This window comes from Psammomys obesus, unplaced genomic scaffold (assembly GCF_907164565.1).
Source record: "Psammomys obesus unplaced genomic scaffold, mPsaObe1.curated_primary_1811, whole genome shotgun sequence".
In the NCBI taxonomy this organism is placed as follows: Eukaryota; Metazoa; Chordata; class Mammalia; order Rodentia; family Muridae; genus Psammomys; species Psammomys obesus.
Window position 1 is genome coordinate 412,067 of NW_026585689.1, and position 27,145 is coordinate 439,211.

At 41.1% G+C, this 27,145-nt stretch overlaps 2 protein-coding genes across 12 annotated transcripts in view; both read right to left on the reverse strand.

Annotated features, from left to right (window-relative positions):
- Phldb2 (pleckstrin homology like domain family B member 2) overlaps window positions 1-14,431 on the reverse strand; it is a 211,218-nt gene extending 196,787 nt beyond the window's left edge. For all 11 annotated transcript variants that reach the window (XM_055593736.1, XM_055593691.1, XM_055593726.1 and 8 more), the window contains exon 1: window positions 14,269-14,431. In XM_055593736.1, coding sequence (XP_055449711.1) covers window positions 14,269-14,274 — 6 coding nt within the window. In that variant the 5' untranslated portion in view covers window positions 14,275-14,431. The remainder of the gene's footprint in view (window positions 1-14,268) is intronic.
- Window positions 14,432-19,784: 5,353 nt separating this feature from the next.
- The window catches only part of Plcxd2 (phosphatidylinositol specific phospholipase C X domain containing 2), a 57,288-nt gene continuing 49,927 nt past the window's right edge, over window positions 19,785-27,145 (reverse strand). Inside the window, exon 4 of the mRNA XM_055593758.1 lies at window positions 19,785-25,671. Coding sequence (XP_055449733.1) covers window positions 25,515-25,671 — 157 coding nt within the window. The 3' untranslated portion in view covers window positions 19,785-25,514. The remainder of the gene's footprint in view (window positions 25,672-27,145) is intronic.

The following is a 27,145-nucleotide window of genomic DNA, read 5'->3' on the forward strand; positions in this document are numbered from 1 at the left end:
TCTTTCATTCTGCAGTTTCCCCAGCAAAACTGTTTGATCTCTTCTCAATAAGTCTCATCTTCTTCCAGTTCCAGGCTTTAGTCTGATTCTGAAACCAGGAGCTCTAGCCACAGCAACTCAGGATCAGCAACTCAGGAGACAAACTGCACTGCACTTGTGTACATGCAGGTGATCTCACCAGGGGAGCTACTGTTCCTCACAAGACAAACTCTTTTGCTCCAAATATCCAAACAAGATTTGAGATCACTTACACAGAAAGACATACCCAGCAAAAATAAAAAATAAAAAATAAAAATAAACAAATAAACAAAACTACACAGGAAATGGCAAATGAAGGTTTTAAAAAAATTACTGATGTTATGGTGTGAAATCCAAGTGAAAAGTTTGTAGCAGCACAAGAACAATCAGCTAGGCCGGGCTGCGTAATAGTTTCTTCCTTATAGGAGAGGTTTCCTAGGCAAAGCCAAAGATTAGCCAGAGGGAGAACCAGATGACTTGTCTCAGCAGAGCAAACTGGAACACCTGCAGAGGAACAAGGACATCCAAAGACCACCCCTAGGATCCTTTGCCCTAATTCTGGTTCTTATTCCTAAATATAAACATATTTAGAAGAGATGGTGAATTAAGTAACTTTCTCAAATTTTAGTCATTTGTTCTCTAGCTTCATGCTTTGTTCCTACCCATTCTTTTTTTTTTTTGTGCCTAGCACCTTCAATACAATTGTTCAAAAAATGCCTAAATGAAGAAGCATACTGTAATAATCCTTTTAAAAGATCTATTTTTACGAGTATATGTCTGTGTGTGTGTGCATCCAATATTCCTGGAGTTGCATGAGGAGGCCAGAAGAGGGCACCAGACATCCCTGAAGCTGGAGCTGCAGGGAGTGTTGACCAGTATGTGCTCTTAAGTAGTGAATCATCTCTCCAGCCCTGCTACCTACTCTTTAATACACATGGACATAAATCAATAGTATTAAAATCACGAATGTTATCAGTTTACTCTACAGAAGGTTTAGATGAACTTTTGTTCAAAATACTGTGCATAAAAAAGTGCAATTTGGGGTTCCTTGACTGATACAAAAGGTCTACTTTCCACGTTAATCTTTGGCTGAAACTTGTTGCCTCAGCAATTGGAGTTAGTGTGGATTGAACATGAAATGTCTTCACATGTTTTGGAGGCCTGGTTACCAGCTGAGAGTGCTACTCCGGAAAGTTGTGGAAATGTTAGGAGGCGGAGCTTTGCTGGTGAAAGTATTTCACTGGGGGTGAGTCTTGGAGGTGTGTTATTCCTTGCTAAATCAAAACTTATCCACAATAAGACATCGTTATGGGGTTTAATTTGTCCCTTAATTATTTCAATTTAATTTAGTGTGTGAGTGTGTGCTCATGCAAGTACAGACACACATTTGCCATGCCACTGGCCTAGAGGTCAGAAAATAACTTGTGTTTAAATCTGTGTGTGTATTCCATGCCAATCTGGCCCAAGACCTTCTGGGTGATTCTTCTATTTCCTCCTTCAGTCTTGCTGTAGGAGGGCTGAGATTACACATGCCTGACACAGGATCTGGCTTTTTGTGTGACTCGGGTCGTCAAGCTTGCTCAGCAAGTACTTTGACCCAATGAACTATCGCCCTACCCAAGGTGTCCTTATTTACTAAGTTGAAGCAATTGACACTTCCTCAAGTAACAATGTCAGAGGTTCACCAATACCGCTAAGAAGTCAATTTTTTTCCAATTTAATAAATAAAGAATACTACCTTATCATTTCAACTTGCCTACATTTCATTGCTAATGAGGCATCTGTGTATATACGATACAGCTCATGAACCTTTCTTATTTGTGAATTTCCAGTTTACTCAAGGTCCACCTTTCTAGCCAGCTGCTGACTTTGGTGGCCTAAATTAGTTAGCAAGTCTCAGAAGCAGTCAGTTTTTGCCTGTGTGGCAAATATTCTCTCCCAGTTCACTGTTTCTATTTTCACGTGTGGTATTGTATTAGTAAAAGGAGTTTTAAACACAGCTAAACATAGCCTAAATAACGTTTGCATATATTCTTTGTTTTAAGCTAGATGAAAAGTTAAAACTCACATGCAAGTTGCTCCACTAAAGTTTGGTTTATGATCTTTTTCTAAAATGGACAGACAATTCAACAATCTGTTGGTCCCACTTTAGGCAACGTGAACACCACTTAAGAAGATAAAAGTTTTCAATCAGACCTTAAATGTTTGTGGAGGTCACTGTAAGAGTCTCTTATAGTCTAGGTTGAAAGCTATGAAATTTACCCTTCTGAGTGATACTCTGTTCAAAAATGGGCTTTACGTCCAAGTTGGATTTGGCAGTTAATGTGAACCACTGGGGCTATTTTCTGGGTGGGCTGCTCTTTGGTCTAGTCTTATGTTTTCTGTGTACCATGTGTATCAGGAACCCTCTCTGTCATTTGTCTAGCTCTGTTCATTTACCATTTCTGTTTAAAGTTGCTCCAGGATAAAATTCAGGCACAACTGAGTAGAGGTTAGATTTATAACAAGACTGTATACCGGGAGAAGGTCCCTTGGAACAGGGGGACTGTGAGAGGCTTGGGTTGGAGATAATGTTTCTAAATTAATGTTTCCACTCAAGAGACGGCAACAGGCTCAGACTCTGCTTAAGAGAACAATTTCAATCTCTTTTTCCGGCTTTTTATTTTAACACTATCTCTCTGGATTTCTCTCTTTCTTTCCCTCTCTAGGGAGCAAAGCCTCTTTCCACAGGGCTACCATAAGTCTGGTAACTTTAGGAGAGTTAGGCAAATTCCTAAAAGGAAGCAATATTTTCTTCCAATTCTGAATTCTTAAAATGGAAGGATATGAGTCCTATTATTATTATTATTATTATTATTATTATTATTATTATTATTGAAATCCTGCATAGACTTCAGCTTTTCCAATTGTCTTCCTGAAAATCCATCCACTGGGAAGTTGCCTGTGCTGTGTTCATTTCCTGGTACTTTTCCAGTCCTGCATGATGCTCTGATGATTGCTTCTTTGGTTCATCTGCTCTATGAGTCATTGGTCTACTTTTTAAGAACAACTGTCAAAGTGCATATTCATCCTGAATCTTTAGAACTTGGTCCATTGTCCAACATGCATTAGGCTCTCTGAAGATGGCTTCTTATTGGATCTGTGCTAGAATAAAGGAAAACATTTGATCCCAGCATGTTGTTATGACCTTGGCCTAGGGGAAAGAGGGGAAGTTGACAGGTTTTGATACAAATGAGCATGAGGAATAGTGGAATCTAATTGTAGATTCATCAGATAAGGGTTCCAAGAGGAAGTGTGGTAACCTCAACTAATCTCTTTAAAGGAAATAGCCAAAGATTAATCAAAACCAGACACGGTTAGATTACATATTTGATATATAAAGTTAAACATATGTCCAGGCAATGCACACAATCGAACAAATGATGCTCAAGTCACTGTATCCAGGGGTCAATTTCTTCAAATTTCATTACTTAGTCTTGTAATGACATCACCTGAAATCATCTAGATGGTGATGGGATATGTAATTTAGCATTGCATGAGTTACTAAAGACATCTGCAGTTCATATAGTTAACCAACCCTGAGATTTATATAGATATCGCTGAAGAATTGTCTGCATGCCAAAGGTTCTTGTAGTGTGCCTTTTCTAAAAATGATCAAAATATGCTTAAAGCATGGTGTATGCTATCATTAGAAGTCTTCAAGTCCAGTCTTTTAAATGAATACTAATCAATTCCAGAAAACAAACAAGTATTTGGGTTTTGTACAAACCACATCCAGGAATAGTCCTTGTGACTTTTTTTTTTATTATAAAATTATCTACTGTCCTTTTCTTATTGGGAGAAAGAATACTTGAAAATTTATGTTATAAATCCCCCTTTCTGGTTAAAATGCTGCCTCCCACTCTTTTGGCCCAGTGAGTAGCAAAAATAGAAATGTGAAAGAATCCTGCTTCTTCTGGGAAAACTCTGCTATTCATGCCTTAACCATTGAGTGAGTCCTTGTCCTCAGATGGGAGACAGATAGATTCTGGCTTCCTTGGCTATTAGTGGCTGTGTGAAAGTTATGGAAAGCTATATGAATGAGTAATCAGAAGGCTTTTGAAAATAGGAAAACAGAATTCATTTTTTAAAAACAGCATATCACTATATAGCTCTGGCTGTCCTGGAACTCACTATTCAGGATTTCCTACCCAGGCAACAGTGCCACCCAGAGTGAGTAAGTCTTTCTTCCTCAATTAATGTTATTAAGACAACCCCCCCCCACACACACACTTGCTTAGAGATCTGTATCCCGAGTGATTAATAGTAAATTCTGCCAACTGGACAATGAACTCAAACCATTAAAGGTGTCTCTTTGAGACCACTTGTTTGTTTTATGAATTATCAAACATGACTATAGTTAATATGGTATGGACAGTATCAACTAACCATTATTTATTGAGTTAACAATACCTCTTCCTGAGAAGTTACCCAAGAAGTCAACGAGATATTAGAAATAGACAAAGAGCTTAGACGTAAGAAGACTTAGTACTGCTTCTGTTGTTATTATTGAAAGCCACTTGAAGATCCTGCTGGTAGACCAAACTCTCCCTATTGAATTAGTAGAACTGGCTCCTACCCCAGAAAATTATAATATATGGTAATATTTAAGACTCCTCTTCAAATGAGACAAAAATGGGTAGTGACATGGACTCTAAATCCTGAGACATAAGAACATTTATATATAATATCTTTTCTGCTTTCTTGTTCGGTCCTTTGGGAATGTGCCTCTTCAGTGAGAATATGGGTTTGAAGAGATAATATAAACCAAAGAGGGCCAATGGTAATGCCACATTTTCTTTATTGGAAATTTTATGTAGGCCTTGGTGTTAAATGTAATTATTGGCTTCCTGTGAACCAGATTTCTCTGGGTTGCTTTTTTCCATACACTGTGTGATGGCTATTATTGATTAATAATATTATAAGCTTAACAGAACAAGCCTTTTGACATGCCAGTGATGGATTATCTGCATTAGGATAATTAAAATGAAGAGCCAACTTAATTGTGAATGACACCCTTCCCTGAATGGGGTCTTAGATTGAATAAAAAAGAGAAAGGAAACTAGCTGTGCTGAATAATTTTATGTGAACTTGATACAAGCTACAGTCATCTAAGATGATGGAAACTCAATGGAGAAAATGTCTCTATAAGATCAGGTTGTAGGCAAGCTGGTGGAACATTTCCTTAATTAGTGATTGATGAGAGAGGGCCTATCCCATTCTGGGTTATTCCATCTCAGAGCTGGTGGTCCTAGGTTCTGTAAGAAAGCAAGCTGAGCAAGCCAGGGGAAGCAGGCCAGTAAGCAGTATCCCTCTATGGCCTGTGCGTCAGCTCCTGCCTCAGTTCCTGCCTCAGTTCCTGCCCCGGTTGAGTTCTTGACCTCACTTCCTTCAGTGATGAACAATGTTGTGGAAGCATGAGGTGAATAGATTATTTCCTCAAGTTGCTTTTGAACATGGTGTTTCATGGAAGCAATAGTAACCTTAACTAGGACAAGAGCTGAGTACTAGCATTCATCTTTTGCTACATCCTGACTGTGGATATAAGGTAGCCCACTGCCTCCACCTCCTGCCATCCTGACTTCCTCATCATGATGAAATACTGTACTTCAAACTTCCTCAAACAACCTTTCCCCTACATAAGCCACTTTTGTCAGAGCAATGTATCACAGCAGAGGAAAAGAAACCAATTCACCCAATTCACGGTGTCATAATGAGCAAGCAGTAACCTTTCCTTTTTAGGTGGCGAAAAGGAGCACAGGATGAAAAAACCCAGAGGCAAAAAAAGAAAAAAGAAAAGAAAAATAAAATTGCAGTGCTTGGAATGAATGCCACAGTCCTGCCAGTCATCATGATGACCTTCATTTCTTCAGATTACAAGAAGAAATTAGAGCCTCTCCAAAACACACTGCCCTTTCAGCTTGGACCCTCAGGGAAGATCTTTGATGCACTCTCACTTCCTTGATGGACCTCATTACAAATAGCCTTTCATGGGAGCTTACAAGAAGGAACAGGAACTCAAGTGTAAGTCAGTAATGAGCTGGATGAGTAAGGCTGGGTGAGGCCACTGGTTTGGCTCAGGGAGGGGCAGGTGGACCGACGGGGGTGGTCTCAGGATACAGAGCAGACTCCTCCAAAGCTCTTGACCATTGTTCTGTTTCTCAGTAGAGGCCAGGATCAGCCTCATACTCGTCCACCTTTTTCTCAGGTCACCCATTCCCTCCTCCAAAATACACAAAGTTCCATCTGACGCACTGCCATGTTTCTTTAACCTCAGGCAGGCTGTGTCACCTGTAAGAGCTGTTGTTTAGTAACTAAGGAAAAATAGTAGTTAGGACTGTCTGTTCTCTGAAGCTCTCATTAGTGACACATGTGAGACAAGGCTCAGCATGATGCCAGGGCTGCAGCTAGATGTGAACTCAAGTCTGGTTCACTGCAATCTCCCAGCTGAACGGGCCCCTTCTCTACAAAGATGGGTGATGTTAGTCTCCTCAGTGGGTGACAGAGAATTACAAACCTAAGAAAGACATAGGAGCTTATTTATTTTATTTATGTGTATTTGTGTTTGCTTGCATGAAGTTACATGTACCGTGTGTTGGGCTGACAGTGCAAAGGCCAGAAGAGCTTATAGGATCCCCCGGAACTGGAGTTATGGATGAGTCAGCATATGAGGCCTCAGCAAGAGCAGCAGACATTCACCAGACTCTCCATTTTTTTTATGTAAACTTTTTGTTAACATTCATTAGCATGTACTAATGAATGTTAACATTAGTATTAACCATTACTAAAGTGGAACAACCAACCACTTTCTCATTTTATTTGATTCCTTCATCATAAAATGGAATTTATGCCTGATATGTAGGCTCCAGGGGAGACCTTACTACTGTTTTTTAGCTACATGAATATGGTGACAAATTGCTTTCCAGTTACTTATATTTATAAACACAGAAGCATTCTTCCCTTAGCCTTAATAAGAGGAGCTTCTTCCCAATAAACATCGGTGAATCGAGACACTCATGTCTACTCAAAGTACTGAGAATACGAGACAATTGAATACTCACACCTAAACAAGGCATTTATGCTCCCTTCCCCCAAAGTCAGTGAATATTGCTGAGGAGGGACCAGGGAGAATGTAAGAGCCAGAAGATGGAAGGGAGAACTGCAAAATCCTATATCTAGGGAATGATACTGCCATTGAAAACACAAGCTCTTTAGGTGTACAGATTTTAGTAGGTTTATCCTATATTATATGACATATTATATAATATGACATTATATGATATTATATGACATATTACATAATATAGGATAAACCTATTAAAATCTGGGTACCTAAAGAAACTAATTAAGACAGAGGACTCTGACTAAAATGCTCAATCCCCATTCCAAAAAGCAAAGAGGATGGACATCAGAAGAAGAAGAAGAAAACAGAAACAAGTTAGGAACCTGCCACAGAGGGCCTCTGAAATGTTCTGCCCTGAAGACTATTAAAGCAGATGCTGAGACTTATGGCCAACTGTTGGGCAGAGTGCATGGAATCTTATGAAAGAAGTGGGAAATAGTAAGACCTGGAGAGGACAGGAACTCCACAAGGAGAGCAACAGAACCAGAAAATTTGAGCACAGGGGTCTTTCCAGAGACTCATTCTCCAACCAAGTACCATGCATGGAAATAACATAGATGTAGCCCATGGCAGTCCAAGTGGGTTCCATAGTAATGGGAACAGAGACTGACTCTGACATAAATTGATTGGCCTGCTCTTTGATCACCTCCCCCTTAGAGGGGAGCAGCCTTTCCAGGCCACAGAAGATGACAATGCAGCCACTCCTGATGAGATCTGATAGACTAGGATCAGAAGGAAGGAGAGGAGTACCTCCCCTATTAGTGGACTTGGGGAGGGTCATGTGTGGAGAAGGGGGAGGGAAGGTGGGATTAGCAGGGGAGGAGGTAAGGGTTTATGGGGGATACAAAGTGAATAAAATGTAATTAATAAAAGTTAAAAAATTACAAAAAAAAAGAAAACACAAGCTCACAGCCACAAGGGTGTGCACTGAGCCTGTACAAGCCTGGGCTTGCCTGTAGGCAGTCATGGGTCCTGGAGAGGCTTAGGAGAGCCTACCTGATGAACCATTGGTTACTTATGAATTCTGGGGCAGTGAGTCATTGATTCCACTGAGAACCCATCAAGTCCTATTGAATAATTCTAAATCCATGTTCATACAAACAGGAATGCTTAAACTAATCAACTCACAACAACAAAAAAGACATAAAGATAGGAGGGGGCTTTGAGGAGGAGGTTAGGAGATAGATCTGAGAGGAAGGAAGTGAGAGCAGCCAAAACACATCATACAGATGTCTGAAATTGTCAAAGAAGAAATTTAATTTATGGTAAAATACAATTCTGGTCTTGAATAGAGTCCATAGTTGTATAACTGAGTGGGGATTGACTATCCATACTATAAAAGATAATACAGTATTTTTTGTTCACTTTTGTTACATAACTTACTTTTTCCTCCATCTCTATTCAGAATAATTAAGATAAATGTAAGAAATTATTGAGCAAGATATAGGCTACATGATTAAATGATAAACAATAGTAAGATGGATATGTAGATTATCTAGATCGTTTAATAGTTTTTGTTCCTAATTTTACCTATAGTCAGTAGATAAGTGTTCATTTAACTACAAAGTGAGTTTAAAAGAAGAGAATTCTTATAATGAATGTTTTGAATTCTAAAAGAAAAATGCTGTGAAGGGACACCATCACCATGGCAACTTACAGAGATCCTCCTGTTTCTGCCTCCTGAGTTTGAGGATTGAAGACATGTGCCACCATACCTGGCCTGCAAAATTGGTCTTATAAAAGAGTATTTAACATATTTCTGTTGCCAAACTGAGCATAAGCCATCAACAGATGTTAAGGATTGTTCATGTAAAGATATACGTCAGTAAATAATGAAACCTAGACACAAAACTGATGTTTTGCACAAGCTTACATAGAAAGACAATGGTGGAGCTAGGATAAGGGTGACTTTGGCTGCTGCATGTACTTAAATTACACACATGAAAATATGTCTACAGAGAATAAGGGATCTCTATAGTGTAGACAGATGCAAGACAAGATGAGTTTCAATGGAGGCCACTCAGATTCTGGGAATCATTTCCACTTAAATTCATGATTTCTAGCTAAGAAAAAGTTAGGCTTTTGTGGAATCCAGGAGTTTGAAGTTGAGGCTTCATTGCCTTGGAGTTGGCAGAGTCATACTGGAATTTTCTTAGGCTGTGAAGAAGCTTGCCACAGATCTCTTCCCTGCGAACTCTTCTGCTTGGTCTCTGTATTTCCTTTCCTCTTGCAACATGCATGCATCCTAACCACAGCTTTTACCTTCTCACCCTGTGAAACCAAATGAGATCACCACAAAATGGCCCTGTGGATGCCAGCCAAAGGCACTCTCCAAGGTTTTTCTTAAGAAATGCACCCTTGAAAACAGCAAGTCAGTGATGACAAAAGATCACCCTGCCTAGTGAGAAATCTCTGTAGGAAGTATTTTCCATTTATATAATAAATAAAATATTTATGAGAGTTACCTCAGTGTATAGCAAAACTTAAAATTAAAACTGTTTGAATTCTGCCCTCCAAATACAGTCGGAGGTTTCTGTGAAAGTCTCATCTTCGTTTTACATTTTGGGAAGCTCTTCAAGCTCTGGTAAATTGCATTGTTATTATTGTTAATGTTTTTACATTACACTCCTTTACTGTTCCTATAAATAAAATTGACCTTGAAGCTAGAGAAAGAAGTATAACAGTTTTGAAGTTGGGATGGGCCATGATAGGAGTTTCATTTTCTCTGTTGCTTACCTCAAACTTACTAAACCTCAAGGTCCATAGAAACCTAAAGGATACATTTGGTTGCTAGGCCAACTAGGAGATGACTACATGGAGACACTGATGGGTCCCCAACTCTAGCCAATACAAACTACCTCAAGGGACACAGATTGGAAGGTAGTATTTTTATTTTTTTATTTTTTTCCTCATTTTACTTTGCTCAAAGACAAAGATCTCGGCCTTTCAATTTTATTAAACAACAATAGCTGCCTTCATTTTCCTTACTCTCGCAAATCTACTTAGGGTAACAGGACTATGGCTCTGGCCTGGTAGAACTCTAGCCAAAAGCAAAGGAACTGTTGTTTGAATGGGTCTCTATAGCCTGGGAACAGGTTGTGTAATCATTTGACATTTTTCAGGGCTGATAATAGCTGTGGGCTTCATTGCTCTCCTTTGGGGGCCTTAAACATCTAGAAGAATCCTTGTGTAGTGCAACCAAAAAAAGAAAAAATAGAATAAAGACTTTGAGAGCTTCTTAGCTCATTGGCTGCGAGGACTGAGAAAAGCTCTCAGTGGGATCGACTCTCAAGTTTATTATCTAAAAGGACAGAACATAAATACAGTGATTATCTAAAATGGCTCTTATGACATGAAATAAAACAGTGGAGACACTAGAAAGAAGGTCTTGAAAAAGTTGAGTTTTCTTTAAGACCAATGTGACCACAGAAATCAGCTTAAAAAAAATCTTATAGAGAGCTGAGGATAGTAAGTTTTGCCAAAGCTCTTTTCACTACCTGCACAAGTGATAACAAAAAACAAAACAAAAGAAAACAAAACAAACTTTTGTTCCTCTACATTACATTAAACCCAACCAAATAAGCAAAAAGAAGATTGTGACAAAGGTCTAAATTGATTTCTGTCATAACTGCTCAACGGCATCACAATAAAACCTGTGGGCATTGCTGGTAATTTTATGGCACTTTCTTTAGAAGGAAGGGTTCTATATATCTACAGGGTCAAAAAATATCTGATGGGGAACAGGGAAGAGAATAAAGATGAATAAAGAATAAAGATAAAGCCAAACAAGTGCTTTTGAAAACGACTCTTCACCTTTTTACACTGGCAACAGACAGAGTATAGCTATTACTGTACAGACTTGTTTCCCCGAGCAGTGGCACAGAGTACGGGGCTTTCAGACTACATAGATACTAAAGGCTACCTCGTGTTCATGAATCTGTGATGTGGGCAAGTTACATAGGTTTTCCTGCAACTAATTAAAAAGGTTAGTAAATGTCATTTTGTCATTCCTTCATCTAAAATTTGATTGTCTTCCTACTACAGCTTTCTCTGCTTTTTCTGAAGTTTTAGGAAAGAATGACAACATAGGAATACAGTTCATGTGAGGCCAACTGACTAAGAAGGTGGACATGATGATTCAAATAAAAAAATCCAACTTGTAAGATCTTTGTTGCCATATTCTTGAGGCATGCATAGGCAGGCCAGTCAAAAGAAGAAATCCTTTGTTCAACCTTGTTTAACTGACCACATTTCATGATGGCACGTCTTTATCTTAATCGTGTAAATAGTGGGAATTGTGGCTGCCTTGAAATTTGTGCCAGACATCTAACAGCATTTTAAAGAGAAATGTGAAGTCAACAGAACTTGGGATTGGAGGGAAAGGGAAGGCTTGTTGCTATAGATTACAACAAAACATTCAAGTAGTTTGAATAGCTATGGCCTCCATAGACTTATGTGTTTCAATGCTTGGCCCATAGGGAGTGGCACTATTAGGAGGTGTGCCCTTTTTGGAGGAAGTATTTCATGGTGGGAGCAGGCTTTGAAATTTCAAACGCTCCAGTCAGGCCCAGTGTCTCTCCCACCCTCTTCCTGCTGCCTAAAGACCCAGTTATAGAACTTTGTTTCTTCCCCAGCACCATGTATGCTTACAAACCATCACAATGATAATATCCTAAGCCTCTGAACCTGTAAGCCAGCCTCAATGAAATGTTTTTCTTTATAAGATTTTCCATGGTCATGGTGTCTCTTCACAGCATTAGAAACTGAGATTCCGAGCCAACATGTGTCTATGTAGTTGCAGATACTGGAGCTTTGATAGAACGGATTGTTAATGGTTCCTGCTTAAAGCCTCCTTCTACCAAATCCCTTGGATTTAGGCTAGCAGACATTAGCTGGGGTGCATGAGAAGGTAAACTTTTGAGTACCCAGAGATGTTGGTGGCATCATTTTGTTTTCTGATTTTATACTTCCATGAGGGATCAGGGGATTGAGGGAATGCAATGAGAGGGGCTGAGTCTGAACCCCAGAATGATCTTAGTTCACTAGGATCGAGAACACTCAAGTGTCTGCTACATCTGGCCGTAGTTCCTGTTGCTTCCTGCCTGCTTCTTCCTTTACCTCCCATCAAAGAAGTGTGTAGTCCACTGCTTGTGCCTTTGGGTATAGTGGTACACACCCAGCTGGCACAACCAGCGTAGCATAATCTGTGTTGGTGAGCATTGTTAACCTTGCTGTCTTGGCTCTCTCGGATATACTATTCTGCATTCTCAAGCCTATGACACACGAGAGAGACAACAGATTGAGAAAAAAGGCAGAAGTGAGTCCAGTGGTGACTCTGGCTCTGACCACAGCATCATCATAGACCTCATAGTTGACTTTCCATGGCTCCAGCTTCCTCATGTGTAAAAGGAATGACAGGGCTTATGCTAAGCCCGTCAGTCCCGACAATAATCTCTGCCTAGCCAGTATTCACGGCACAGAAAACCCTACCTCACTGACATTCTAGGAAGAGCTAGATGTTACATAAAAAAGACATGTAAGTCCTGGAAGGAAGCCTACACCACTCTTAGTAAATCTAGTGAGTATATTTTAGTGCTCTGAATCCTTTGCCTCCTTTAAAACTGCCTCTGTCACTTGTGTCATTTACAGACACACCCAAGACTGCAGCTATAGACACATTAAACATTTTGCACAGCATCACCACAGAATTCAGTTTTCCTCATTCTCCAACATGTTTCTGGGAGGTAGCCCAGCCTTTCTCCAAATCACAAGTGGGGTTTAAGGTCTGCCGTGTTCTCAATTCCTGCATGAAATTAACTGTCAAGGTCACTAAAATTCCAGCTACAATCCTCCCCTGGGGGTATTCACATTCTAGCCATAAATGATTGACCAAATGAATATCACACATCACTTTGTCTAGCACATGGGTCATTCTGTTTCCTAAAAGGAGTTCAGAAGAATGGGGTCTCCCGAACCACCTGACTAATAATCATAAGAGAAATCATTACACAATCCTGAAAGGTCTGTGTAGTGGCAATAAGCCACTTCTGGAGCTAGTGGGGTTACATTCAGACTAAAGAAGAATGGGTCATATTTGTTAAAAGGAAAGTTTCTGGAATATGCAGAATTGAGGAAATGTCTACCCCTTCCCTTATTATTCCTACATAATGTTATTTTCCTCTAAGAATCAGTTAATGTCTTGCTGGACCTTTAGACTACCTTTTCTGGGTATCCAGGGACAGATGAGGCTCTTTCTAAAGCTACCGCTTCCTGCGCTTGAAGGGAACTAGGCATCAGGTCTCTGTGTTAGTCTTGTTTGAGTTAATGAATCACTGAGCTGATACATGCTCTGGTGCTTACCACCCTGGAAAAAAACAAAGGGGCCATAGGGGTTAGAAAGGCATACGGGCTCAAGCTTCTGAGAACGCCTTCCATATAACCATATGCGTGTTCTATGGGGACACTCGGTTAGGCAAGGACTTTGGTGGTCTTCCATTAAAGGTAGGAAATGGTGCTGAGTCAGTAAATGATTGACCTGGCTGCTCTGGTGATAAGCTTAGGTAAATAGGCTTGATTCTGCTCCAGGAATTTCAGGACTTTTTAACCCCTTAGGTTCTAAAGCAGAGAAATGCACGTGATTTTTCTGAGACATCCTGTCACTTCTGAGTGGATACTATATCCTCAGAATTATATGCACTGTCCTCTCTGGTATATCTTTTAAGCAGAAAGAAGCATATAAGCAAAGCTCTGGAGCAAAGTGCTATGTTGGTGGGACCACAGTCGATGGAAATCCATCACATGATTACCATACGATATCCTATAATGAAAGATGAAAGTAAATCTCTGTAAAACTTGAAACACATAGAGGAATAGTAAACAACCTTCCGGGTAAAAAGAAGACGGGCGGATATACAGCTTGCTTTCCAGAATATGTTAATGGACAAGTAACAGAATTATCTTGACGGACACCGATATCTACCAACTCTCGTTCAGTGGGCCACTGTCGAGGACATCCCAGTTAAGAGGTGAAGCAAGGTGTTTGTCCTGTGATCTTGAAAGAAGGAGCAATGATTATACAGGTTACCTACCTCCATTTCTGCTTTCCTGTCCAGTCTTTCCTAGCTTCTTTCTTGACTCAGTTGCAGGCTCTAGGGCTGGGGCCAGAGGCATCCACACAGGTTTCCACTCTTACCCTGGCAAGAAAGCAAGGTCCCCCCTTTGTCTCCTTCCCTGCTGGTCACAGTCAGGGACTCGCTTATGGTCAGGGGTATGGACAGATGTGAGGGAGTGACCTGTGTTTGTCTCTGTTGCAGACCTGACCAATCAGTACACACCAGGCCCATTCCAGTCCATCCAACCAGAGAGCTGGGTGGCGGAACCAGACAGCAGAACCAGGCGGTGGTTGCAGAAAGCAGCAGCCACTGAGAGCTGTTGACTAACCAGCAGGGATTACCTTGTCACTGGGTCTGGGGGGGACCAGAGGCCTAGAGAATAATCTACATGAGAAAGGAGAGCTTTGTTTCATTATATCTTTTTTCCCCCAGCATTTAAAACTTTTTTTATTTATTACAATTTATTCACTTAGTATCCCAGCTGTAGTTCCCTCCCTCCCTCCCTCCCTCCCTCCCTCCCTCCCTCCCTCCCTCCCTCCCTCCCTCTTTTCCTCTCCTGCCCTCCACCCCCAAGTCCACTGATAGGAGCAAAAAGGAGGACCCTGGATAAGATGCTCAATCCTCATTCAGAAAGGCAAATGGGATAGACATCTGAAGAAGGAGAAAAAAACAGGGAATAGGACAGAAGCCTACCACAGAGGGCCTCTGAAAGAACTCTACCCAACAGGGTACGGAAGCAGATGCTGAGACTCATAGCCAAACTTTGCTCCACAAGGAGAGCAACAGAACCAAAAAATCTGGGCACAAGGGTCTTTTCTGAGACTGATACTCTAATCAAGGACCATGCATGGAGATAACCTAGAACCCCTGCACAGAGCTGCCCATGGCAGCTCAGTATCCAAGTGTGTTCCGTAGTAATGGGAAGAGGGACTGTCTCTGACATGAACTCAGTGGCTGGCTCTTTGATCACCTCCCCCTGAGGGGGGACCAGCCTTGCCAGGCCACAGAGGAAGACAATGCAATGTTACTAGTTGGAAGATGGATAAAGAGATCCTAAACCAAGGAATTAGACATGTTCTAGCTGCTAAAACAACAAAGACATGGGTTCTCTTTGAGGACCCTGAAAGACAACAAGGTCTCAATGGCCCATTTTAAGCCTTTGATTTGAGACATGTAAAATAATGAATTTGTGTTGTTTTGAGTTACCAAGTTAGGTACAATTTGTGGTGGCAAGAGGCAATTGATAATGCATGCCTTTCTTCTTGACAGTGAGCTCTTTTTGCACTCTCCTACAAGGAAGTACTTTCATTGATGCAGTAAGTCCTTTCCCTGGTTATTCCTTATACCCATGGTGCCAGGGGAGGCAGGTGGAAATGTTGCAAACAGCACTCTCAAGAGGCTCAGAGCCTGGATTTTAGCTATTCAGGGTTTGTTTGTTCTTTTATTTTTTTTCCCCTGTAACTTTTTAGCCTGGTACAAGTGTTCTTCCACCATCTCTACATCTGAAGTCTTAAAACTCTTAAAAGTTAAAGGCTCAAGTACACAAAAGGGATATTTGCTCAACCATGTTTATAGCAGCTTTATTTGTAATAGCCAGAACCTGGAAACAACCCAGATGTCCATCAATGGAGGAATGGGTACAGAAATTGTGGTATTTTTACACAATGGAATACTACTCAGCAATCAAAAAGGAGGAAATCATGAAATTTGCAGGCAAATGGTGGGATCTAGAAAAGATCATCCTGAGTGAAATATCCCAGAAGGAGAAAGACAAACATGGTATATACTCACTTATATAGACCTATAAGATATGATAAACATAATGAAATCTATACACCTAAAAAAGATAATCAAGAGAGTGGACATGGGGTAAGATTATCAATCCTCGGTTTGAATGACAGAGGGGATGTGCATTGAACATTGACAGGAGTCTACTGAGCACATTTGAAAAACTCTAACTAGCAGTGTTTTCAAAGCAAAGTCTCATGACCAAACCTTTGGCAGAGTACAGGGAATCATAAGAAAGAAGGGGAGTTAGTCTGATGAGGAAAGGATAGGAGCTCCACAAGGACCAAATTTATCTGGGCACAGGGTCTTTTCTGAGACTGACATGCAACCAAGGACCATGTATGAATGTAACCTAGAACCTCTGCTCAGATGTAGCCTGTGGTAGCTCAGTAACCAATTGGTTTCCCACAGTGAGGGGAACAAGGACTATTTCTAACAGGAACTCAATGACTGGCTCTTTGGCCTCCCCACCCCCCAAGGGAGGAGCAGTCCTGTTAGGCCACAGAGGAGAGCTTTGCAGCCAGTCCTGAAGATACCTGCTAAAACAGGATCAGATGAATGGGGAGGAGGTCCCCCTTATCAGTGGACTTGGCAAGGGGCACGGTGGAGATGAGGGAGGGAGGGAGGGACTGGGAGGGAATGAGGGATCAGGACACGGCTGGGATACAGAGTTAATAAAATGTAACTGATAAGAAAAAAATAAAATTCAAAAAAAAAAAAAAAAAAAAACTCTTAAAAGTTGAAACTTAAACCTGGGCTCGAGAGATGGCTCAGCAGTTCAGAGACAGACTGCCCTTTTAGAGGAGCCAGGTCTGGTTCCCAGTCTCCTACACATGGCTGCTAACAATTATCTACCACGCCCATTCCAGGGGTTTCACTGCCCTCCTCTGGCCTCTGAAGGCACTGTGCATGCATGTTGTGTGTAGACATAGACAGGCAAAACACCCATACAAATAGAAAAATTTAAAAAAAAAATCTTTAATTGTAAGTCACATAACAATTTGAAAACATTAGATACCCACATAAGTTTCCATCTTACAGCTCCTCTCTACATGTTACATGATGTCTGGATCTTTCCTCCAGGTATGCTTCATGTGGAGAACTCGGATTTACTCACATCCCTCTGAGAGATGGTGTCCAGGCCTGTCCAGTGCAACCAAGTCTCACTGTATCTACCAGTCCCACTGCTTCTCCTCTTGCTGTGGTCTAGCCAATTATTCTGTAAGACCCTTCAGGCTTAGTTTGGTCTTTTCAATCGGATTTTTTTTTCTGACTTTATACTGAACAACCTAACTCAAGTCTTAATTTTTTTTTTTTTTTAGTGAGGGAAAGGAGGGTGAGAGGACCAAGTGAATGGTGTGCATGTGTGTGTGTCTGTGTGTGGATATATGCACGTGAGTGTTGGTACCCATAGAAGCCAGATGTCAATGTCCCAGGAGATAGAGTCAAGATGACTGTGGGTCACCCAACATGGATGCTGGAAAGCAAAGTTGGATCCTCTGATGGAGCAGTTATAGGCTCTATAGCCCCCAGAACATAGATTGTCTTTTGAAAATCTGATGAAAGTTACAGACTCTCTATCATAAGGAAGCACGCATTCAGCTAAGAGTTTTGTCCATTATTTTTATTGTGCAGCATCTCAGCTCTCCTGAACTAATCCTTGATGTGTGGTAAGTTCACAAGGCCAGTGACTTTAGCATAAGTCAGTCTAATGTCTTCTTCCTTTTATGCTTCTCAGAGGAGTAAAATGTGGTTTCCTGGGCCTAGACACTATGAACACCCAACGAGGATCAAACAAGAAAGTCTTCAAGGCCCACAGCAGCTGAATTCTCGGGTTAAACAAAGAACAGCTTTCAGTAGCCTTCTTATTGCATAAGAAGGCTTTCTCTATGAGATAAATCCTACTCTTTAGGTGCTTGGTCCTTTGATTAAAGCTACCCAACTGCCTAAGCCGTCTCTATCATGTGATGTTCGTGGACAGAGGCCAACATGTCTATGTTACTCCAAACTCTATGCTACCCACAAACATTGGCCAGCTGTGAAAACATCCTGGTCTGACACTTGCCCAGCCCATCCTGGGTGAGGTCTGAGGCACACAGCTACTGTCACTAGCTTGTAACATCTTACCCTCTGTGAGACTGAAAGGTTTCAAGTCTTCAAAATAATAACATACCTTCTGTCACGAGGAATGGATTTGCAGAGGGCGAAACAAAAACATGCAGCTGGCTAAAAGAATTCCTTTGGGGGAGAAATGTTACACATACACCGAGACATCTAGGACTTTCGGGCATCTTAACCTCAGGGATTCACAGAAAGGGAATGAGAGTGAACAAAGTCTAGGTACCCTGCATCACTTTTTACTGCAAAGCCCCATGAATGGATCACACTGTCCAAAGCTACCTCTTTTTTGTCAATGAGTGATTAGTTCCTACCTAATCATTCATTCACCCAATCTAAGTGTTACCAGACAACTATATTAAGGCACGGTGCTTTGTATTATTCAGAGATTGTAGGTGCAAAATCACAACCTCCAGTAGAAACAGCTGCTGTGTGTTTACTAAGGACCATGACCTATCTATACATACAGATTTAGACTTGGCATAAGGTCACAAAGCTGGGAGGTGATGGAGTTCATATAGAAACTAAGGTCCATGCATGGCTATGCTTACAGTATGGTGGTAACATGATAAATTAATCTGTGATTAAGTATTATGGAGTTCTTGCACACAATTGAAGAACTTCCTTTTCACAGAAACAATGTCCCCACCACAGCGCTTTGTCTAAAGCTGAATGAAGGAGAGCAATATCTCTGCAATTATGCCACACAGATCATATTGACCTTGTTTTTCTTCTGGGCCTGGTCATAGTATACCACATACATGAGGTTACAATGATGGAACCTGGTATTTCATACAACTCATACATTATGTATGAATACAAGTAAAAACAACAACAGCAAAAACTAAGTGGGAATCACTGACTATGATACACATGAAAGTTGGCCAGAGACAGTTGTGGTAGCTTCACCAACCGACACCTAGATACAGGCAGAAAATTCCCACTGTGGCACTGTTCTTATGTTGCAGAGGTAGATTTAACGGACACACTGCCATTCCTAATTACTTGCTCCACCATATGGCTTCATGAAATACAGTGTTACTCAAAGTTAATTTGATCTCTGCTAAACTGATATGAAGGATTTGTATAAAGAGTGATTATTTTGAAAATATATAAGGCAAAAAAAAAATGAGGAGTCAGTTTGAGAAAATAAAATAGAGCTAGATATCACATTAAACTCACAGAATTTGTCTTACTGTATAATTATAGAAGACAAATTCCATAATCTCCATTGCAACAGAAACATCGTGTTACTCTTATATAGTCATTATATGCATGCCTATGTCACCTCTGAGTAATTTTGCACCTAGCAATTGTTCAAAATAGGGTGGCCATAGATGGCGATCATGTGGGACTATGGATGCCATTAAGGTCTGGGCTAACTTTAACAGAAATAATTATTGCTAAAGATGAAGCTTGGAGAAGGATGGTAGATGTGACGGCGGGCACATTCCATACATTTCCCGTCATAGAGATTGCAGAGAGGCTTAGAGGAGTCTTCTTGATACTGAATTTTCAGCCCTTTAAAACAAAGTTAGGCACAGATCTTTAAGAAAATGTTCGTTCAAACCAAGGACACATGGCTATTAAAGGTTCATATTTATTACTATGTTCAAACCTTACATGGCTCAAATCAAATACAAGGAAACACACCGTATGATCAGACTTACTAACGCTTTTTTTTTTTCACAGTTAAAATGAGGTATTGTGGCTTCACAATATTTTAGGATGAATCAAGTGATTTAATCCAGGTTACAAGAAAGAAGAGATATATCTGAACACTTACTTCCTAGAGGGAGAGAAGGCCAGCGAAGTACATATGAAGGTGACAATCAAGCCACAAAATACATTTCAGAGTATGAAGTAGCATCTATGCACAATTTTAACCCTAACCTTAAACTGGTAAAATTGATTATTATTTAAGTTTAGCAAACCACATGCACTGCAGGGTAAATCAAGTAATAGAAGACAAAATATAATCTCCATTACAGCATTTATCAGATACATTAATTATTTGAACTGACCAAGACTTATTTTTACTAGCATAATTTCTGAAATTTTAAATTACTGATCAGGGAGGCCAAGTATTACAGTTGGCATATACATAATACAAATAATGCATACACAACCTGCATTTAATACTTATTAATACTGGTGTAATAATTAATAGCAGCAAGGTAATATTATTTCTAGAATAGGACCTAAGATTTATCATCTTGATACTATAGACCTGTAACTCTTGTATTGTTAGTGCCATAAACTTGTAGCAGGTGTGACACTGCAACCGTACAGAGCTGCCAAAGGCCTGTATGACTTTTCAAAGTGCTACGCTTCTTAGTGGGCTTAACACGGTGAGCAAGCCTGTGCCAACTGAATTATGCATTGGTCCCAATTTCAGGGCTCCAACGACGCACAGTTTTAATGATTGGGTGGGAGCAGGAGGCAGAATAACGCATTTGAGAAGGCTAAAGGAGAGCCACCATCATGGTCAGAAGCACCATCATGGCCCTCTGTCAACATCTTGTGACGCAGTCATTGGCCTGTGGTGGGGGATGCTAGGTGACAAGGGGAGAAAGTAGGATTCTAGGAAGGGAACGGGAAACAACCACAGACAAATGCCTCTAGACTGTTGATGCAGTCACCTCAACAGGCTGTGCTTCTGAGTTCCCCCTAAAGAGAGGGAGGAATTGGTTTATTCAAACCATTTTGTTCAAAAATGGGTTTGATAAATTTTAAGTTTGCTGGAGTTGATGCTAAAACACAGAATCTAAAGCAGGATATCCTTATAGAATATTTTTTTACAGTGTCTAAAACTCTGCTATTAAAAAAAAATCAATAGCTTCATTATAGGGCTGCTTCTGAGTTAGGCTAGCTCAGACATATGGCCATTACTGCCAGTGTTTGTAGCAGGAAGCTGGGGAATCCAAAGGTTGTGGACATAGGAGGTCTCTCGGGGCAGTAACGAGCTGATTAGAACCATCTGGAATTAAGGGGAAGTTTATATCAACACAGCTTGTTATTCACTCTCCTGTGTCCCAAGGTGACACTGTGAAACTATGGTACCAGCTACAAGGAAGCAGCTGCAGAAGAGGGTTATGATGTACCAGATAGTGAAATCTTCGGGGACATCCGTGCTCTTCTGCACTGCATCTAATGAGCTTCCTGTCAGGTTGGGTGTTTGATACCCTCAAGGTCTACTGTTTCCTCTTGACATGTTGAGAAAGCCCACCTCTCAGGGGACCACATACATTTTGGCAGATTTCTTCGAGTCCCACACATTTTATACACTCCGGAAGGTATAAAACATAGTCAAATTCTATTAGGCTATACCACAGTCTTGGACCATGACCCCAGCCATATTCTCTGAGCGTGTGCACAGAAGGAAGAATCAGGCTAAAGGTACATCCCCAGAGTGCAGGGCATTTAAGCCAAGACCTAGGACCTTATTTATCTTATGAACCATCAACTGAGATGCCCATCATTATTAAAGATGAAAGAACCAATGACAGGCTAGCCTAAGATCGGTTGCTCAGCTAAGGGAGGAGATCTTGTGGCTGTGGCCCATTCATTAGCCTGTTCTGTTTCCCAGAACATAACAATCAAGGACATCATAAAACTTCTGGAATGATGTCAGTTTGTAGCCCTTTTGCTTCTCAGAGAAAACAGCAGTTTCCTTCTAGCCTTAATCTCTTCTGGGTCATCACTTTTCACTTGTGCTAGCAGCTGTCTCTTTGGGAGTGCTTCCTACTGGTAAAGACTGAAAAAAAAAAAAATCACAGGGCTATCCTGACACACCAGAAAACATCAGTCTCAGAATGCTTCACTTCATTGCCTTCCTGGAAAGAAGCATAAATGTTCGGATGTGAACGTGAGGTTATGAAAAAATCTGAAATTCTTAAGGTCTGTCATGATCTTGTGCTTTTCTTTACACGTGTATAAAATCTTGGGTTTGAACTCTAAACTCTAGATTAACAGTTCTAAAAAAGTTCAGGGGTCTGGGACCCAGCACTAAAGAAAATAATGACTATCAAGTCTCATGCAGCAAATATAAGCATTTTTTTTTTTGCATGACCTCTAAGATCTGCGGTGATATCAGATCAAATCCTCAAACACTCAGCAGTCCCTTCCATCAGCTCCATCCTTACCTTTCTGTTCACTACTAAAAAAATTGTCTCCATCCAAAACATACATGGATCTCGTGATAAGCACAACATTCAAGCCCTGAGACACTGTTTTAGCCCATGGAAATCTAGAAAGGTCTGGGCCACCAAGGAAATATGGCTGTGTTGGGATGGTGCAGAAAGCTCATGAAGAATGTGGTTGCATTTCCAAATAGAAATGGCCCCCGATTCTGTGAAACTAAGCAGCTTTCTAGATGCTCTTGAAGTTGACTCTGAGAAACTATGAGAGCTTTGTTTCTTTGTTTGTTTTAATCTGAATGACTCCCAGGATTTTCAGGAACACATGATATGTTTTGGTCAGAATTCTTACTGGTAACTATTGCAGAATGAGCCATGGGGTCTATGTTTTGTTTTTTTTCTCTGTCCAACTCACCTGAGTTTCTGTCTGGTTGGTCTTCCAGGAACAAAATACATGCAGCCTTTACAATATTGGAAGCCTTTTCTTGGGGCAGAGATTCGAGTGATTACTGGGAGAAATTGTGACCAATCCTCCCCCTACCTCTCAGACTTGCAAAATGTCAGCAAGGCTAGGACCCTGAAGCAGCGTGGAGGAACCCGTACATGTACTTGCTACGGGAGAAGCGGCCCATGCATGCGGCCTTGGAAGTGTTCTGTGCTTCTGTGGTACACTTGATGGCGCAGCACATGCACTTAAATGTGGTAAGTGAAGCACAGCTGTGCATTTAAGAACAGAGGGAGAAAACGAAGTAAACAAGCCACGGAACAGTCAGCAGCCTTAAAGTGAAACTGGTGTCCTGTCAGACACGCGCTCACACACCTGGCCCCATAGCACCAAGCACCTGGACAAAGCTGAGGCGCAAAGAAAACAGAGAAGAGCGACTCTCCTCTTGCCTCCTTCTCTCTTTGCCAAGTAACAAAGGGTTAACAGATGGGGAATGATCTAGTCCCTGGTAACTGAGACTTAAAACCAGACCAACCAGCCAAACAAGGTGCAACAATAAAAACAAAAATAAAAACCCGAGGGGAGGCCACAGTTTTCAGAGAGTCTCTGTGGAGCTCAGTATTGTAACTGCAGGATCATTAAGATGACGGTGGCACACACAAGTGTGTGATGACGAAGCTCTGTGCAGAGAAGACTCTGCGACATTTGACAGATCACTACCGAAGCCTCTCCCCCTCGGAGGAATTAAAATTCAAGAACAGAAGACATTAAAGCAGGTTTCTCAGAGGCATCTGTGCTGTGGCCTCCATGAGCTATGGAAGTGAAAAGTCAAGGCCTACATTACTTTAGGAGGGGGGGGAGAAGGCCAGATGATCAACAATTAGGAGCATGCATGTTTTCAACAGCTCACCCAAGATACCCCTGCTGCAGTCAGCATGCACAACCTGACCAGGAAGTCAAGGATGGATGTGAGAACTTCGAGGATAAGGTCCTGCAATCTCTGTAAATGCACACCCTAACCCTGGATTGCTTGTTTCTATTCTTCCTTAGGAATTCTCAGTTAGGGCTGAAGGCATACTCATGCTTGCGCTCAGCTTTTCTTCCTAGTTCTTTTCTTTCAGTGCTCTACAGGAGGCCTGGGTACTCCTGTTCCAGTTACATGCCTTTGGCAGTAGCTTCTTAGATGTGGATCAAATCCACACCTATACATTGTCCTCAGCAGGACTGGGGCAGGGTAGGACAACTACAGCAAAATCCAAGGTCACTCACAGCCCTGAGATGCACCATGCAGTGCCTGGGTGGAAGACCACAGCAGCATCTGTCGTGGGTAGGAAAAGTCCAGCAAACATCTGGGAGTGTTCTTGAGGCAAGAGACACTGCAGATACTTACTCTATGAATGAAGAAGTCAATAAATACATAAACAAAGCAAGTGAAACAAAAGAGGGCTCTTATTAATGAAAAGCGTCTCTTATCAATTAAAAAAAAAATCCCCCTTGAGTTTCCAAGCCCTCACGCAGTAGTAGTTAGTTGGCAGAACAACCACAGAAAATAGGCCAAATGGAAAAACACGTGGAAATGTTCCAGCATTGCTTTTTTTCTCACTTGACGACATAACAAGTCACCCTAAATGTCCCCGAGGTAGTCTTGTTTGCAAGGAGTTACAGACTGGCTCCAAAACCTACTTGGAACTTCCTCCTTTAATGCCATTGCACGTTCCCATACATCCTGTGTCAGCCTCCATGGTGTCTCGGACAAACAGACTTCTACTTAGCATGTGTCCCGCAGCAGATCGGGTCCCAGACAGACAACCATAAACCGTGATTCCAGAATCTGGCTTGAAGACCTCACTCCAAAGAGGACGTTGCCAAAATGATGCAGGTGCTTGCCTGACAGTCATTTGGGGAGAAAGCTCCAGGATTAAGAATCAAAGAACTCTGGCATGCAACAAACATGCATGGTTAGTTCTTATTGGGCCCTCACACAAAAGACTTCCCACCACTGTTCCTTTCATTTCAAAGATAGGGCCCAACAGAAAACAAAAGGAATCAATACTTTAAAATAAGGAAATATGTTTCTGATGTCAAGGGCGGTATGCACTGTTTATATGAAGAATTAAGGTGACCACTTCTAGCCTAAGATATGCAGAGCCAGCCTGTGGCAGAACACTGTGATAATAAACATAGCTTGCTCTCATAGAGAAGTGGGGATACTGTACAGTTCAAGAAAGACCTAGTTCTTGGCTTCCTGGGAGCCCCTCAGAGCTCTAGGTTGATGGCAGAGACCTCTCAGGAGGTGGTCCATGCCCGCATGCACCATTCTTCTGACCAGGAATGCCTTTCTGATTTAGTCTTCACAAAGGTTCAAATGACCCCAGAACACAACAGAAGCTGGGGGCCAATTAAGAAACTGCATAGCCCACGGAACCTGGAAACCGTACTTCCATCTTCTGATTGCCATCATAAGCCACTGGGGAGAACCTGATCTTGACCATATGTAATATGCATTCTTCCTTTAGACTTGAATTTTTAAAAGTCTCATTTGGGGAAAATTCAATGAAAACCCCTAGATTTTTATCCAAATAGCTATGTGAGAAAATGGGGGAAGGGAGGCCCTCTTTCTTTTCCTCACTTCACCATGACTGCCTAGGAATGAGCCATCCTAACCAGAACCCTCTAGAATCCTACCTTGGATCAACAACCTCAACATCCAAATTAAGCAGAACATTATTAATTCAACATTTAGTCAGAGCTCGGTCCTCTAAAAGGTCATTTAACTCAATCACAGTCGTGGCAAAGTCCACCAGGTCCACGAAGTCAGAGGTGATGATGTTAACGCCCATGGCTCCCGGCTTTTGAGTCTTCACCCAATCAAGGATGGCAGGGAGATTCCTACACAAACGTTGGGTGCAAAAAGAACAGACAGATAGATAGCAGGGTCAGAATGACAGCTCCAGAAGTAGAAATAAGTAATTTTTGTTATTATAGAATGTATATCAGAAACACACAAGCCCTACACGCACATAAGCCTTCTATCCCCGAGGATTTGAGTCAGCATTCCAATAGAGAACTAACGTTTCCAAGGTTTCTCTTATACAAGAGACTATTTGCTTCCAACATCAAACAGTCAGCTGTGCTAATGGGACCTCATAAGGCCAAACCCAACAGTCTTCTTATTGTCAGGTTCTTAAGGTTCCTCCTGAAACTTTTCAAACATATGGAGAGCTTCCGGGATTTTTACAGCAAGTGGATCCACCATCTATTTCTTACCACTGTGTATTGCTACTTGGCCACATACTAATGTGTCACTATCTTGCTATCGATGCCTCTTCTTCTTTTGACTCCACTTGGAAACATGGACAAAATCCCTCACATGTGTCAGCATGCATCTGATTAATTGCATTTTATTTTCTTCTTATGGTACCATATAACGTCCCACTGTATGAATGCAACATAGCTTATCCATTTTCCTATTGTTGGATACACCAATTGTTTTCAATTTGGAGTTATGAATAAACTATGACGGGCATTCTTCTATGAGTCTTTTTATAGACATTATCTTTTATTTTACTTGGAAAGAAATCAAGGGGAAGAAATGGTCCAGATTGGGGTTTATTTATATTTAGTTTTAGAAGAAACTGCCAGGCCTTTCCTCAAGGGGACCATTCCACTGTACAGTCCCACCAACACAGCAGGAAAGCTTTGGATAGTTGATATTCTCCCTAAAAACTCGTCCCATTAGTGTGTTGAAGTCTAGTCATTCTAAACCAAGTGTGGTGACTCATGCTTGTAATCCTAGCACATGGAAGGTTGAAGCAGGAGGATGGCTGCGAATGCAGATTGGTCACTTGTGTACCTTCTTGAATGTATCTATTCAACACATGAACAGTTTTTTCCGCTTAGTTTTTAATCATTTTTAAGTTTTTGCTCTACTTTTATTCTGTGTCTGAGATTTCCACGCCAAATGTTTTCATAGGGCCCTCCCTTTCTTCTTTTAAATGTTGAGTCTTAAAAGTTATTTTTGCATCTTGAATACTAGGCCTTTTGTCAGATAAATGTTGCAAACACATTTCTTCTATACTGCGGCTTGCCTTTACTTTTGTCAATGAAATAGTTTGATGAGCCCGAGTTACTTAATTTTGATGGGGTGCATTTTGTCAATTCTTTTTCTTTTTCCTAAAAATGGATTTATTTGTGTGTATGTGTCCTTATGAGGATATGTGCATGATGTGTGCATGGTGTACACAGAATCTAGAGGAGGGAGTTGGAGACCCTGGAGCTGAAGTTATAAGCTTAGATCTGAACTAGTGTCCTCTGCTGAGCTACCTCTCCAGTTAAGTGCTCTTAACCCGAGACATCTCTCCAG